This window comes from Thermobia domestica, chromosome 7 (genome assembly GCF_964235325.1).
Source record: "Thermobia domestica chromosome 7, izTheDome1.hap1.1, whole genome shotgun sequence".
In the NCBI taxonomy this organism is placed as follows: domain Eukaryota; kingdom Metazoa; phylum Arthropoda; class Insecta; order Zygentoma; family Lepismatidae; genus Thermobia; species Thermobia domestica.
Genome location: NC_137460.1, coordinates 111,680,642 through 111,697,311, shown reverse-complemented (window position 1 = coordinate 111,697,311; position 16,670 = coordinate 111,680,642). Strand labels below are relative to the sequence as shown.

The 16,670-nt window shown below is 36.2% G+C and overlaps 2 protein-coding genes across 3 annotated transcripts in view; one reads left to right on the top strand and one right to left on the bottom strand.

The window, feature by feature from the left end:
• mRpL4 (mitochondrial ribosomal protein L4) overlaps nucleotides 1–4,010 on the bottom strand; it is a 49,382-nt gene extending 45,372 nt beyond the window's left edge. The window contains exon 1 of one of the 2 annotated variants that reach the window (XM_081765154.1): nucleotides 3,516–4,010. In XM_081765154.1, coding sequence (XP_081621280.1) covers nucleotides 3,516–3,569 — 54 coding nt within the window. In that variant the 5' untranslated portion in view covers nucleotides 3,570–4,010. The remainder of the gene's footprint in view (nucleotides 1–3,515) is intronic. The other variant, XM_081765153.1, reaches the window with a different exon arrangement.
• Nucleotides 4,011–4,017: 7 nt separating this feature from the next.
• The window catches only part of LOC145690347 (DNA replication complex GINS protein PSF1-like), a 28,956-nt gene continuing 16,303 nt past the window's right edge, over nucleotides 4,018–16,670 (top strand). The window contains exons 1-2 of the mRNA XM_081765155.1: nucleotides 4,018–4,175; nucleotides 14,050–14,114. Of these exons, the coding sequence (XP_081621281.1) occupies nucleotides 4,104–4,175; nucleotides 14,050–14,114 (137 nt within the window). The 5' untranslated portion in view covers nucleotides 4,018–4,103. The remainder of the gene's footprint in view (nucleotides 4,176–14,049; nucleotides 14,115–16,670) is intronic.

Here is a 16,670-nt window from a genome sequence, read left to right as displayed (position 1 = left end):
TAAGAACAGTTATTGTTTTTGCTTTGTATGAAGTTACTCCTTTCTATTTTCCACTAACGTTTTAATGCCTCTGTTTTAAAAGTTTTTGAAATGAAATGAAATCTTTCAGTTTTACATCCCATGTTTATGCCGATTAGGCTAAAGGAGACGGTGATGATGAGAGATGAGTGAAATGAAGAAGGTGGGTGGAAACAAGAGAAGCCCAAGAAAACCCACGAGCACGGTATTTGTTCACCACAAAGTCCACACAACGCGAGCTGGGATCGAACCAGTGACCCCATGCACCGCAGGTGAACGCTCCACCACTGAGCCACCAAGCCCCCCTTATTAAAAGTTTTTGAATAAAAGAAAAAATAAATTTTTATGGATATCGTCCCTTTTCTCCACTGGAACGTGGTAATACATTAATGAAAGTCTAACCTGTTAAGCACAGATTCTTCCATGAGGTAGCCATTAAGAACAGTTTTCAAAGTAAAATTAAGTGAACTACTTGAAGGCAGTTTACTTACTTATGATACGCAACCATTAAAATCCCAGAGTTAAAATCCACATATTTGTACACGTGAATAATGTGTTATTTTAGAATACCAATGTGTAAGTAGCGAAAACATAAGGGGATCTTACTTCTAACGTCCATAATAAGGTACAAATACTTAATACCAACACGTAAAAGTAAATAGTTCTATGCCATATATAGTGCTTTTCCGTTACCCTCGTATATGCGAATACCTACCGTCGCCGACGCGCCTCCTTCCTGCGGATCCCTCTATTGTGTTTTTGCTCTGGCTTGTTTAGGTAGCATTTGTGCTCTTTAGTGGCAAGCTATCACAAGTTAGTTTCTTTTGCACAATAATTTTTATGATAAACGACAAGCTCACCTGAAGTAAATCTGCACTGAAGAATGCAAATCAACAATCCAAAAATGATTGATTGAAGGTACAAACAATCGATTTTAATGAAAAACAAGTATAAATGCAATGGATTTATGTATGAATTTCCACTGTAAACCTTCATCTACCTTTCTGCGAAGTGATTGTAATTAATGGAGATCAAGAAATTTTGAGAAGATAGACATACGTTCTGGATTCCATACAGAAATTTCCATAACACGGTAAACAGAAGATTTAGATGAAGGGCAATTCTTTTAGATTTGTTCACAATATATTATAGGAATCAATTCTTATCAATTTTTATTTGAATTGCTAGCGATAAACGGAATCTCATATAAAAGAAGCCACAAAATGATTCTTGAACTCAAAGCACTGCTGTGGGTTTATTAACGTCAGATTTGAGTTAAGTTCTGATAAGCCCCGCCTAGCCAAACCTGTGTACTAAATAAAATAAACTAATCCTTACCTACCCTATTTATAAGTATATTATGATATTGCAAAGCTGACAGGTTTTAAAGGAATAAACACCTCAAACTTAGCAATATTTCACAGTCTAGCATATTTATTTCGCCTGAGTTATTAGAATTCTACCTTGCAAGTGCAAAGGCACATACGGTAACTTTCCTGAGGGTAGGGAAGTTAAATGGGTTAACTGCCGCAGATGGCTGTCCGAAATACAAAATTTACAGAGAAAGGAACAAAATCAGACAAAATGTCAGAATGAGAGCAGCATCAAAAAACGTAAAAAGGACTCCAGTGTACAGTGATTAATTAGGGAGAAAAACGTAGTTAAACTCTGAACTATATGAGGTCGCGTACTGATGAGATATTAGCTAATTAGCCAATAAAGCCTAATATAGCAGATTTTCAAACTCACTGCCTTATTAACTAACCTAGGTCATGAATATTTTAGTAATGGAGGGAAATTGAGAAATGTAGAGCGGAAGCTAATAAGAGGGAAATAGCGTCTGGATCAAATGTGGTGAAATAGGGCAAAATTTTGGGTGTTATCCCATTTTATGGTGTAATAAAATTATAAAACCCACGGAAGAAATGTGTTATATACTTTTACAATAGGATCGTATATGTAATCAAAATGCTGTATTTTCGGATGAAAATATACCAGTAAGAAATTTGAATAACTCGAGAACCAATGTTATGGAATCGTACGGTTTTGATTTCCGGTTAAATGAAAGAAAAATGTAATGCCCAGCAGACAACTGAACGCAACACATGCACATTACTCGTGAGCAAAATGGCTGCTTTACTGTTCGTCAGAAAATGAAATGGTTTTGGTTCGCAGAATTCAAGTCCCTTGTAACCGTGCACGGACAGCAATATGGGCAAGACATCGGATAATCATTGCATTGTTAGATGGCAAAAACAATTGCTGGAAGTTGGCTCTGTGTTGAGGAAGATACACCATTGGGGAAAAACCGTGGATGAAGAAGAAGTGGAGACGGTTCGAGTCCACGCAAATCGACAAGGCGTGTGGGTACATAACTGCGAATCCCGCATTCGACTGTGCATGATATCGTCCATAAAAGATTTAAAGTTAATTCGCCTTTTATACACTGTAGTTTTTATGCTATATGTCCACACGCTGTAGTGGTACTCAGTCTCTCCTAAAGTCAATCTGCAACCATCCTTCCGTAAGAAACACATTCTAAGGGAGTAAAAGTGTATTCCCAGCTAAGTTCATATTTCCTGAAAACAAGTATTCACTTCTCTAGCACCCTACTATAGGAAAGAAGTATGAGTCTTCTAACTTTCTGCGTCCCACGGACATGTATTTGATAGGGGCTTCCGCCGCACCAAAATAACCATCTAAAATTTTATTTACATAATGCCGTAGAAGGGTGTTGTTTATAGTACTGTTTGAAAACATGAGAAGGTAAGGATTCGTTGTATTTGTTATTTCTGTGCATATCTTGCAACACTTCACAGTTCAATGGTGCTAATTTTGCGCAGTAATAAAATACATATGAATATGTATCTTGTGAAGAGAAATGAAATCATGGAAGTAAAAGACATATTTGAGATTACTGTAACAGTTGAGAGTGAACGACGAAAATGAAAGCGGAGTAATTCTTGGTAAGGTATATCAAAATAACAATAAATAAATAAATAGTAATATAATATTCAAAACACGTTAATGTGGATGTAAGCCGGGGTGACCATCTGCGGAAGATTAGACAGTTATATTATTTATTGCTAGGATATAAATATTAGATTAAATTAAATTAATTGAAGGCCTTGTTTAGCAGAAGGGGTTCATCTCTTCTCTAAAAAATGTTACAATTTTGGTAATTTCTGGTCACATTCGGTTAGTTTAGAGTAGGTTAGGTTAGTTTGTTAAATTAATGTACGGGTCCCGCATAATTTTCAAAAAAAATATAGAATTTCGCTTATTTCTATAATATTAGGTAAGTTTACGTTAGTTCGTTAGGTTAGGTTAGATTTGGTTACGTTATCTAACGTCTAAGTACTAGCATCATTTCTCCTGTATTTTTTTTTTTTACGTCCTTCTGGACCCCTTGTACTAAACATACTCCCACCGGGTAATTAAATATATATACTCGACAAAATATTTAAAATATTGTAAACATAAACACAAATACCAACCAGAATATTAGACGAAATTCTTGCATTCTTCACTAATGCGACAGTCCGAATCATCGTGCCAACCTGTAATCAGGAGAAATATTCCAAGTACGTAATAATCTTTCAGTAACTCATGATCTCTGAATATTTTTCGAACTGACTCATGCTCGATCGATAATTCTTATTGAATATCTTACTTCACTACATATAGATATATATATTACGATATTCACATGAATATCACTATTTTATAGTAATTGTTCCAATCAGGTTTGCATTCGCGATCTGCTATTCTTTTCTTTTCAAACTTCTTATAAACCTCTTGCTTTGCAGACTCACTAGAAATTTAATAATAATGTTTCCTTTAAAATATCAGATCTTATCTTGGGTAATAAACACGGTAATTTTTTCAATGTTAAATTCGTGATATTGTACCAAAAATATATATATATATTTCATTCAACAGCAAAAATATTTAAAAATTCTTAATGCTTAAAACTTAGTGACAGGCTAGATCAACAATTCTGGTCAACAGTTGAAGTGCGTGTTTGCGTTCAGCTGGGAATCCGTGAATTTGATTGCGGTAAGAACAAAGCACAATAACAAGCGATGTTTTGTGAAAAGGCATTGGAATTAATAAAAGAACTAGAAAGATCACCAGATAGTATGCCTGGATTCAATGTAAGTATAATAATAATAATAACACTGGTCTACATATGTTTTTTTTTTCTGCTGACAGATATTTGACATGTTTTTTTAAAAAAATCGAAGTCGCTGATTCCAGTGGTGTACTTAGGTTTTGCCTATCACGTCAGAATTTTACACAATCGGATCATACTTACACTGACAGAAGTTTCTTATTTGTTCCATATATCTTAGTAAGAAACTTACATTAAATATTGTACTATTGCCTTAATATTACTATAAATAGAGAACAAGTTACGATAAAGTTACTGACACCCACCGACACATTATATATATATATATATATATATATATATATATATATATATATATATATATAGTATACGATGTGATGTGCAACATGATGTTTACGGTTTCAGAATATTACATACGGAGTAGTTTTACGAACCTATTTGTCAGTAGCGGTAATGAATTCAGACTTGATAGAAAGTTAAGCAAGTCAAATACATTTTTTAATTTCATTTACGACCTCAAGCTGATAAATGCACACAACAAAATAACCCAACGTGCTTACCTACTTAGCCAAAGTCTTCGTTTCTTCTGATTTTCTGGAGTAAGTAGCCTCCGGAACGTCACCCTGCAAGCACTAGCAATAGTCCGCCATCATGTTTTCGTTCCACCTTCCCCGGTACCAGTTCTCCATGGTTTTGATATCCAAGTGAAAACGTTCACCCTCTTCTTCACTAAGGGCACCAAGATAGGAAGGGAAATAATCTAGATGGCTGTGTAGGAAGTGAAGGTTCACACTCATATTTAGTCCTAACTTCTGAAATGTGGCCAACAAATTGTCAACAAGTTCCTCGTAGTCGTCCGCTTTAAAGTTTCCAAGAAAATTTGTAACAACGGCACAAAAAGCATCCCATGTATCTCTTTCTGTGGGGTTCATGGTTTGTAAGAACTCTTTATCTTTCATTAGCCACCCTATCTAGGGGGCCGTCAACAATACCAGCTTTCACACTCTCCTGTGTCAATGCAGGAAATTTCGAGCAAATGTATTTGAGGCAATAACCATCCTGATTCAAAGTTTTTACATACTGTTTCATTAATCCCAGCTTTATGTGTAGTGGAGGCAGTAACACTTTCTTAGGTCAACAAGCGGTTCGTTCTGAATGTTTTTCTCTCCCACTTCAAAGTCTACTCTGGCAGGCCACAATCTTCGTAACCAGTGTTCATTCCTTGCATGGCTGTCCCATAAACAAATAAAGCAAGGATATTTCGTAAACCCTGCTTGTTGGCCCAGTAACACTGAAATTATCTTGAGGTCCCCACACGCAAGCCATCTATCATTCTCAAAATTTATCTTCTCAAAGAGCATTTTCAATGTTTGGTAGTGTAGCTGCTATCTTATGACATCTTTTAGAACTACGTTACGATTAATGGTTCTAAAGCATACATGATAGACAAAACCGGATTTCATTTTTGGATTAAGCACACTCGAATTATTAAAGAACTGCTGGTAGCATCCAGTCAGCAAATTTGATGTAGACTAGTGTAATATATATCTATAATATATATGTACAGGTGCCAACTTATTTTACGGATCCACGCATTTATAAAATTTACAGAACATATTTGTAATATTTTGAGTCGAGATGATTTTGAATTTGTCCCGTTTAGTGGCAAGGCTATATGAAACGTGGGGGGAGGTTCTAGATTACTGGTCCCCCATGTAGGTTAGAAGCTGGGTTGGTTTCTTTCTGTATTGAAGTATATACATTTAATTGACACAGTATTGCCGAGTGAGCGTGAGCGAGTGAAGGCAGGTTAGAGCCTCGCAGGGCACGTTGTTTTCTGTCTTTATTGCCGCTCAATGGGAAAGGGGACCAGCAATCTAGAACCTTGCCGATACGTGGACCTACTGATTAACGTGGAATCCGAACCACATGAGCTCCCGCCGTGAAACGAACCAAGTTCTCTCACGCCAAAGGTGCGTACGCTAACCGCTTAGCCAGAATTAACTCGCGCAATCTTTTAACAGACCATTGTGTAAATAATCGAAATACAGTAATTTGTATTCTTACCTGGACTTAAGTTTAAAATTACCCCTCCAGTTTCAAATCTACAATAAAGCAATTAAAACATTAAACATTGTTAGGTTATGTTAGTTTAGAATAGGTTAGATTAGTTTAGGTTAGGTTTGGTTAGTTTAAGTTAGGTTAGCTGGTAAGACTTTAGTCAGACTAGAACAGTGACTAGACCCAGTTCTCATAGAGGCTTCAATTTTTACTTAGATTCAGTAATCTGTGGTTCTCATAAAGCTTTAATAGACTATCTGCGTTATTCTTATATAATTCTATAAGACACAATGCAGAAATATCTTATTCAACGCACCGATTCGCCGTCCTATACTACTACTATGCTGCTGAATCACCGAAACTTTCCGCGTGTTGCAAATAGTACCCACTTCTACATAACTTTTCTCATATTAAACATATATTTACTACCAAACTTACACATCTAAACATCACATAAGAACCCCAAATCATTATTTCTTACCTCATTTTTCCTGTAAGTTTTCCTAATTTTTATAAAAAACGGAGGGCAACTCTAAACTTAACCCCTTACCTGTGAGATCTGTAAAATTCATTCAAGTTTAACCTGTTAAGCACGGACTCGTACATAAGCTAGCCATTAATCACAGTATACAAAGTGAGTGAAAAGTATGTAAGACAGTATGTAAACTTATCATGCGCAATGTAGCTCCTTCGTGGCTAAGCGGTTATCCTACTCGCTTTCAGCGTGGGCGACCCGGGTTTGATTCCCGGCAGGAGCTCATGTTCGGATACCCGTTAATCAGTAGGTTTCGCCTTATGTAGCCTCGCTGCTGAAAGGGACATTAAACTCAAAATCAGCTCAACTCATAATGCGCAAGCATAGAAGTGTCAGAGCGTTAAGAGATCTATATATTTGTGCATATTACTTGTAGTATATCATGGTGTTTTAGAACACCAATACGTAAGCAGTGAAGATATGTCTAGATATCGTACTACCGTACCTATTTTATGGGGCATACTTATATTCATTAAATGTGAATTTCTCGTAGCATTAAATCAGGGATGCAAATAACCACTCGCCCGAGGCGAGTGGTTCATCAGTGCGGACGAGTAATTAATATCATACCGAAGATATGTTGTGGAATGTGGGCTAGACCGATTCCATTTCAAATCGTCCAGGCAAACCACAATTGGTCCCCATCATAGTCTCAGATTTTATTTAATTTTTTTTTATATGGGATCTACATGCAATATTATTAGACCCATACTTTTTCTTTTTGCTGAAAAAAATTTTTCCTTCGATATCCAGCCTTCCAAAATGGCTGCCCTCCTCCCGGATTGCTCGAAAAACTGAAAAACATGTCAAATTAAAAGTTTTGTTGTTGAGAAACGAGTGTACTTAGTAACATAATCACAATAGCAGGAAGAGTATAAAGTTGTATGTTTCGGTGGAGGGCCAAAATTCGTCGATTGGTCCAATAGAAATCGCACAATTCACTCTCAATGTTGCCAACTTTGGTGAAATTTTTGCTAACTTCAAACATTTTTTTCTCTGTCCTCACGAGCAATATCAACCATCTGCTTCAAGCATCGAAATCTACTCCATAAGGTCTCTTGAAAATGTAAAGGACTTACGTTTCTGATTATTACATCCAACGTTATAGCATGATGAAAAGCTGAAAATTTCATTAAGACGCCATGTTTGGACGCCATTTTCTCAAAAACTCTACCTTTTAAAATACTGAATTTTTTACATGTATTGGAGAAGTACTAAGTATTTAATATCCGTTAACCGTTCATGCGGCTGCAGCCCCTAACTTTCGCAATTAATTATTGAAATTTCGATTTTTGTATTTGCAATGTAAATATTTCCTATGGGCATTTAGGTCCTATACACAAGGCGATTGGAAAGGAAGTATGAAAATTTTGAGAGATGAATCCTGGCATCAAATCCAGTAGAAAAGTTCCTATAAACATGAGTCGAATTCCGCTTCGTTTTCGAGTTACAGGGTTTCCAACTCTGGACCCAAAATCGGTTCGGGACTATAGAAAATAAAATACGTTCGCGTTACATCAGAAACTGTGTGGTAAAGCTTTGATAAAGTTCAGAAAGTTGATTTGTATCAATATGATGATTTTTACATGCGTTGCAATTCGGTTGCCAGTGTTGTGAATAGTGAAAACAAAAACATCCGGGACATGTATAAATGCATCAACGAACTTAAGAAAGGCTATCAATCTCGTGCTTATATATTAAAGAAAGCTACGAAACAGTTCTCACTGATCAGGATAGCATCTTAAATAAATTTAAAGATTTCTTTGATGATTTGCTTAACACATAGCCAAAAACTAATGCGCGTGGAGAAAGTGAAATGCATACAGCATAACCGTATATTCCAGAACCTAACTAGACAGAAATTAAAGAAAAAATTCAAAAAAATTAAAGAAACATACATCCCCGGGTGCAGACGAAATTCTGGTTGAGTTAATTTTAGCTGGAGGGGAAAAATGTGGAGCAAGATACACAAACTCATTCTCCTTATCTGGAACAAGGAGGAATTACCACAAGAGTGAAAAGAATAAATCATTGTTCCAGTTCAGAAGAAAAGCAACAAAACAGATTTAATACTTATTGAGGCATTTCTCTTCTGTCAACATCCAATAAATTCTCTTAAACATTCTATTAGCATGATTGACTCCATACGCAGATGAAATTATTGGAGATTATCAGAGCGGATGTAGGTAAAATCGATCAACTATCGACCAGATATTTACCATTCGAGTAATACTTGAAAAGAAATGAGAATACAATATTCTGGCACATCAATTATTGACTTTAGACCCGGGTAGGATGGAAACATTGTACAACATGCTTACAGAATTTTCAACACCGAAAAAGGTAGATTAATTAAGATATGTTTAAATGAATCCCAAAGTAAGGTTTGAGGAGAGAAATTCTTGTTCACGAGCTTTCACGTTGAGAATGACCTGAAACAAGGAGATGCGTTGTCGCCATTATTCAGGAGAACACTATAATGAAAATCAAAGATGACAATCAGGTGCTAGAGCTGAATTGTATTTGCCAGGTTATGGCGTATGCTGATGATGTAAATTTAACAGGAATGATAGATCAATAGAAAGGAATGCAGAAATCTTAATTAACGCTTGCAGTGATATAAGCTTAAAAGTAAATGCAGAGAAAACTAAGTAAATGGAAGTTTGTCGGGATGCATTTACTGCATTTTACGGATGCGTTAAAATACCAAATAATATTTTCTTTCGACAAAGTGGATACATTCAAATATCTAGGATCATTATTAACAGACCAAAACCATAATCACTAAAAAAATTTATGTTAACTAGAAGTAGGGATTTCGTGTTATTATTCAGTTAAAAATCTTTTGTTGTCGCTAATTTTGTTGAGGAATTTGTAGCTCAAAATATAAAACGATAATCATGCCTGTTGTGCTGTATGGTTGCGAAACATAGTAACTGACTCTGAGGGAAAATCGTAGACTGAAAGTATTTGAAAACAGATTCTTAAACCAATATTCGAACTCCAAGAGGAATGGGGAAAGGCGGAAACTTCATAAGGAGGAACTGCATAATTTTATACCGTTTACCAAACAGTGTTATGGTCATCAAATCTAGGAGGCTCAAATGGGCAGGTTATGTAGCCAGAATGGAAGAAATTAGAAACGCTTTCAAAGTTGTAATTGGAAATCCAAATAGGAAATCAAATTAGGATGACTGAGGCGCAGATGGAAGGTCAATATTAAAATTGATATATGTAAACTCGCTGAGATTGGAATATAAAGTAGAAACTGGGTCCAGTTGGCTAAGGATAGAAATCAATGTAGATCTTTTGTAAACGTGGCACTGAACCTCCTGCGTCCATAGGCCATAGAGCTATATTAAGTTGTTGATACATTTAGCTTCTTTTTATTTGAAGAAATTTTATTACAAGAACTAAAAAGTTTTCTCTAGTAAAGAGGATTTCGATTCGAGGTTAGCTATTTACGTTAATTCTAAAACAAATTTGGTGATGATTTTGATATAAAATGGCACCCATACTTTCTTTCAAAGTCTCTCTCTCTCTCTCTCTCTACATATATATATGTATGTATGTATATTCCCGTTTGTAGGGGCGCCCTTTTAGTAGACTTGTCCACCGCCCTCATTAGTATCCCAGCATGGCCCTGCTCTAAGTACATGTAAAATTTCTTCTGTGGACTGGAATGGATTGCTCAAATATTGTGTAAATTTATTGCAAGCCTGTAGATTCAAAACTAGGCGGAACTCTGAAGTATTTCGCTTCTTCACTATGAGAAGTGGCGAGGAATAGGAACTGTCACTAATCTCTTTAATAATATTGGCCTCTAAAAGTTGTTTAATTTGCAAATCAATTTGCGGTCTTACTGCCAATGGAATGGGTGGTGACCTCTGGTGGAAAGAGGCTCCTTTATCTAACCTTATCTTATGTACATAACCACGAAAGTAGCCAATGTCGGTTGGTGTATAAGAAAAGACATCTCTGTATCTAAAAAGTAGATCATGTACAGCCTTTTTCTGTTGATTTGTTAAATTTGGATTGATGTCGAATAACTTAACATCAAAAAGTGACTTGGTCTCCTCTAGCCTATTCTGAATTTCTTGTTCAGTTCGAAAAAATGTTTCCTCATTTTGTTCATCTTTTTGGCAATCACCCTGTAAATCCACTTCTTGAATATTCTCTTCAACATATGCAATTGGGGTGTTTTTTTACTAACGTTACCTGCCTATTAGTCGGATTTGATATTAATAGCGGGAAATTATTCTTAGGTACTTTGGTAGGCAACGTTTGTAGTCCGTATTTGTCCAGCAAGTTTTCTAGTGGGGAGATAAAAAAATATATATATTATTATTACCCATTTGCCGCTTCTTAACATTAATTTGTAAAAAGAAATGTGACCTAGCTGGTATAGTAACTTTCCGAGTAGTAAGTACGTCAGCCGATTTGTACTGCTTTATTGTATGCATAGCGCTAGCAGATAATTTTTCTTGAGTGTCAACTTCAATTGGATACGGCGGAGGCCGTGCTTTCTTATATACCTATAGAATGTTATTTTGCAAGTCAATTTTGGCCTATAAACGATTTAAAATATCTTCACCAAATAAAGGCAAAAAAAATCTCCATGCTTTAAAATTCGAAAATAATGAGAAAAATTTCTTGAGCCAATCCTGAACTTAATCAAAGCTATATAGCATAAATGTACGACGGAATTCTCAATTCCTCGTAGATTAGTGCTAAAAGGAATCAATTTTGTATTTGGAGGAAGCCAATTTTTAGGCCATAGACTCAATAAACTGCCAGTGTCAATGATTACACGATATTTTTCTTTATTAATTGTTACATTAATTAATAATTTATTTTCCTGATTTAGCATTTTAATTCTCTCTCTCCTATCTGATAACGGAGCCACCGTATAAAGTGATGTACTTGCAAGTTTTTGTTGTTCATTAAATTCCTGACTTTCAGCCCTCAAAACATGTTCTTGAGTGGTCCTGGGGCCCCTCTAGACGTTTCCCTGCTTAGTATTCTTATAACATGTGCTGGAAGAATGACCTTTTTCTTTTTAGCACACTGTGACGGTTTGTGACCTAGGATTATTATTATTATTATTATTATTATTATTATTATTATTATTATTATTATTATTATTATTGTTGTTGTTCTTTCCGTTTTTCTGCCGATTTTGATTACCATTATTTGCATTTTTCGACTTATAATTGTTACGACCATCTCTCCTAAATTGCGAGTTCTCTATAGCATTTTGAGCTACAAGAAGAGATAGTTCAGCCATTTGATTTGCTAATTTAGTGAAGTCTAAGGAATTATTTGCACTAGAATTACTAGATGTGCTAGGCGCGGAGGATTCGGGAGGGGGATTCTGATTGGCAACGTGGAAGGGAGGATTTGGAGGTAACTGATTTTGTGATGCACCCTGTAGCTGTGGTGCTGAAGGTGTAGAAAAGACTGGGTTCGGTTGTTGGTAGTGATTGCAATTAGGTGTTGGGTTACATAATGGATAAGTCAGTTGTTGTTGATGCACAGGGAAGGAAGCGCCAGTGATTGCTGATGAACTTAAATTGCTGACTGGTGAATTATGATCACAGTGAATATATTGCCTGTCGTAACTCCACGTAATCACGCTTCTTCATTAGATCATTTGCGTTTTCCAGATTATGTAAATGTGTTTGTAAGGCCTGAACAGTTGTAAATGTTTCTAACGCAATCTTTTGCGAAAAGTTTTTCTTTAGCCCTAGTGATAAATAATTTATTTTCTGTTCTTCAGTTGCCTGAGGCACAACTTGTCTAATGACCCTCAATTTTCTGAGAAAATACCCATCTATTGGCTCGTTTTCACCTTGTTGGACTTGAAAAATTTCAAATTCCGCCGGATATGCCGGTAATTTTGGTCTACTAAGTCAACTAATTTATCCTTTAATTGTTCGTACTAAATCGAGCGCCATGTCTTGTAAATACATTGGTAACAGTTCTTTTTTTTCTCAGCATTTCAAGAATATAATAACGCAAGATGGTCAAAAAGCATAAAGAATCTATCGGGATCCTCCGTAACGTGTCCCGAATATTTAGTGAGGTGCGGTATATTAAAAGAAGGACGCAAATTCTGCTCCATATTTGCACCGTCCTCCGGAAAAGTGTTCTTTCCTGTTCTAGTATCAGGCATGCACTAAAATAAACTCAAATACGAGTTACTAATTTCACTAATTGTACACTTAAGAAAATCACATACCTTAAAAAAGAGTTCACTGTCAAGTTAATAAAAATACTGTCTGGTAGGGGAGTATTCAGATCGATAGTAAGCCGGTCAAAGCCTCTACCATGTAAAACTTTGTCCCATATAGGTATAGGTAGAGCGTTAATAAAGAGAGTGTCCGGAATCGATCTCTCACTACCAATTTTATTATAAAATTTCTCTATAAAAGTATTTTCACAAAATACTGTACAAATTAATCTCTCTAATATCAAAAGTTAATTATAGGTGGTCACCGTAAGGTCACAGACAGAATCTCTGCAGAGCCCCGTGCAGGCTAAGCGGAGTGGAATAAGGTGCCCAAAGCTCCAAAGCAAGCAGTGGGTAGGTTAACTGGCCAACAGAGCCCCGAAGCAGGCTAAGCGGCTGAGGTTGGGATTCCCAGTCAGAGCCCCGAGCAGGCTAAGCCAAGAGAAAGGATAGACGTAGTCCCGAAGCAGACTAGAGGAGGGTCACTAGAAAACTGGTACTGAATTGCCTTTGTCCGTCCAGTTTATAGCGTTCCTTGGGTGGCGGTCGCGCTGCTGCTCCGAGGGAAGGGCTAGAAGCCGTCGTCTGCAAGTGATTGTAGGTCCCTCTGGTGTGAAGTCTTCTTGCCGAACCACGTGGTGGTGTTTGTAAACACTGACATGTAGAATTGTTTGTTTACAACATCACATGGGATATTACAATATACACCAAGGATGTGTTAGGAAGAGAAGGAAATGGAACTTCAGACATTCTTTCAGTTTTATTTTACGGGATGAACAAGCAAGGAATTTCACATATCTTGTATTTTATCTAGCAGCTAGTTCTTCTGTAGATGAGCTGCGGAAGAGATGAGGAGTGACTCGAAACTGTACGGAGACTTTTGGATATTTTAAATTATGGTGTTTATTTACTGTTATTAGATCTGCATCCCCATCGTATCAATTAATAAGTACCTAACGAAATTTAAACTGATGTAAAACTAGCTATAAAATAATTTCAAGAGTATGAGTAATGGATGTATTGTTTCCAGCAGAACTTCAATTAAATGTTTGATTGTTTATTTTCCAGGAGGATTTGGTGCGGCAGGTCTTGGATGAAATGAAGGCATTATTTGAACAGAACCAGAAGGATGTGTAAGTACTTTATTTTAAGTCGTCGTTGTTATGCCGAAATTGCTAATTTAATAATGAATTTATTCATTCAAAATTTCATTCAGCTCATTTTTGTGCATATCGGCGTTATGGGAGAGTCTTTCTTCATCTCCGTTATTTAATGTACCACTTGATGGATCACCACCAACTTTGGCTAGGATCTAGAGGATCAAAATTTAGGTATCGGGTTCCTTGATGAGGTGATATTCAAACCGGAACTGATATGAATCAACCAATTCCGGTTTTAACGTTGATTGCTGTAGAGTAAAAACCGCAATATACACCGAAAAGCTTTCTTCTGTATTCAAGTAAGCATCACAAAAATACCTATTGCACCTCCATTTAAATTTTTCTATGAGCCGCAGTGGCTTAGTGGTAGAGTATTCACCTCTTCTGCATGGGGTTCGTGGTTCGATCCCAGCTGGCACCAAGTGAACTTTGTAGTGAACAAACACTGTGTGCGTGGGTTTCCTCGGAGTTCTCCTGTTTTCTCCTACTTTCTTCATTCCACCATTTCATTCATTTCTCATTATTACCGTCTCCTTTAGCCTAGCCGGCATAACCGTGGGATGTAAAATTCAAAGATTTCATTTCATTTAATTTTAATTTCTCGACCACTTCCGTTTTCAATATTAATTTAAAAAATATCACGCCATACTCTTCACTTGGGGTATTCTAACACTGCTACTTATTTTATTTATGGAATCATCTTTACTTCTTTCTAAATATTCCCATTGTTATCCTTCCCTTAATATCCCGTTCACATCTCAAATCGTAACTATTGCCAGTAACTATTCATATATTTAATATTTTACCTCTAGCTTTTATAGTTCGCACTTTGTCACCCTTCCAGTCATCGTTGCAACATTTGCTATCGTCCAGCTTCACACTCCAGCATTCTTCTCACTTTTTCTTAAGATAATGCGGTGTTTATTCACAATATGTTCACTTTTATTCTTCTTTTATTTTTATGATCGTAATAGTAAACTTTCTCTAAGATTTCTCTTTTTAGATTGCTATTTTGCTTATTCTTTTAAGTTATTTTCGTGTTATATATTTTGTTCTTTATTATTTTAATTTTTTTATGACTTATGTTTTAATATATATATATATATATATATATCAGAATACTCGTTCTTCGCACGGGGAGAATACGTTTGGACATAAAGGGCTGAATTTGGATTTAAACGGCATCGGAAGTATTACTGTTCGTCTCAGCGACCCCGAAAACTATGGATTTGACACTAATATAGGCCATTTTCGATCATTTTTAAATATCCGCCCCTCTCCTAAATTGTGCCGTCAAAGTGAAATGATAAAAATGATTCCAGGCCCAAACCTCATCTATGTTGAAAATTTGATCAAGATCAGTTGTGTGGTTCAAGAGTTATTAAGTCACAAACATAGTCACTTTCATTTTTATATATTTTATACATCTCCCCCTTTCCCCTTCCCTAAGCTGCACCGTCAAAGTGAAATGATAAAAACCATCAGAGGCCCGAACCTCATCTCTGTTCAAAATTTGATCGAGATTGGTCGGGTGGTTCAAAAGGTACGAAGTCAGTAGCATAGTGACTTTCATTTTATATACATTCTTTTCGAACTAATTCTATGACCTATGGAACCCGGAGGTTCAATGCCGCGTTCACAAAAGCTCTTCATTGACTTCTATCCTTAGCCAACTGAATCCAGTTTCTACTTTGTATTCCTATTTCTGCGAGATCCATCTTAATATTGTCCTCCCATCTGCGCCTAGGTTTTCCTAATGGTCGTTTTCCGATTGGTTTTCCAGTTAAGACTTTGAAAGCGTTTCTACTTTCTTCCATCTTGGCTACATGACCTGCTCACCTGAGCCTCCTAGACTTGATGATCCTAACAATGTTTGGTAAATCGTATAAATTATGTAGTTCCTCGTTATGAAGTTTCCACCATTCCCCATTCCCATTTCTCTTGGGTCCGAATATTCGTCTCATGATCTTGTGTCCTCCATTGGCCATATCGTGATGGAGACAAATAGGTTTGGTGCTGACGTCTTCATTAAACTGTGGTCAACCTCTCAAAAACTTTTGCATAGATTTTCAAATATTCTGTTAATTTCCTTTTCAAACTCCGCTATAGTTGCCTAATCATCTGCAAGGCGAATATACGCAACTCTTCTTCTACCTCGTACCGATGTACGTCTCTCTATGCATACGTTTCGTATACTATTTTTTCTAAGTAAATATTTAATAATGTTGGAGAAAGACAACGCCTCTACCACTTCCTTTTCTGTACTGACTTACCGTTGGGTTCATATGGTTTCTTAAGTGAGCTCATGTGGTTCATATGCTTTTTTTTTTTTTTTTTTTTTTTTTTTTTCTGTGTGCGAATCAAATCTATTGAATTTTCGATTAGTTCTTGCTACCATGTAGAAAGAAGAAAAGAATATTATGTGGGGCCTTGAAATTAAAAGTTAAAAGAAAAGACTATAAGTTGTTTCATGTGTAGTATTATACTCTATGGGCAGAAACATGTACACTACAAAAAAGAAACAAAACC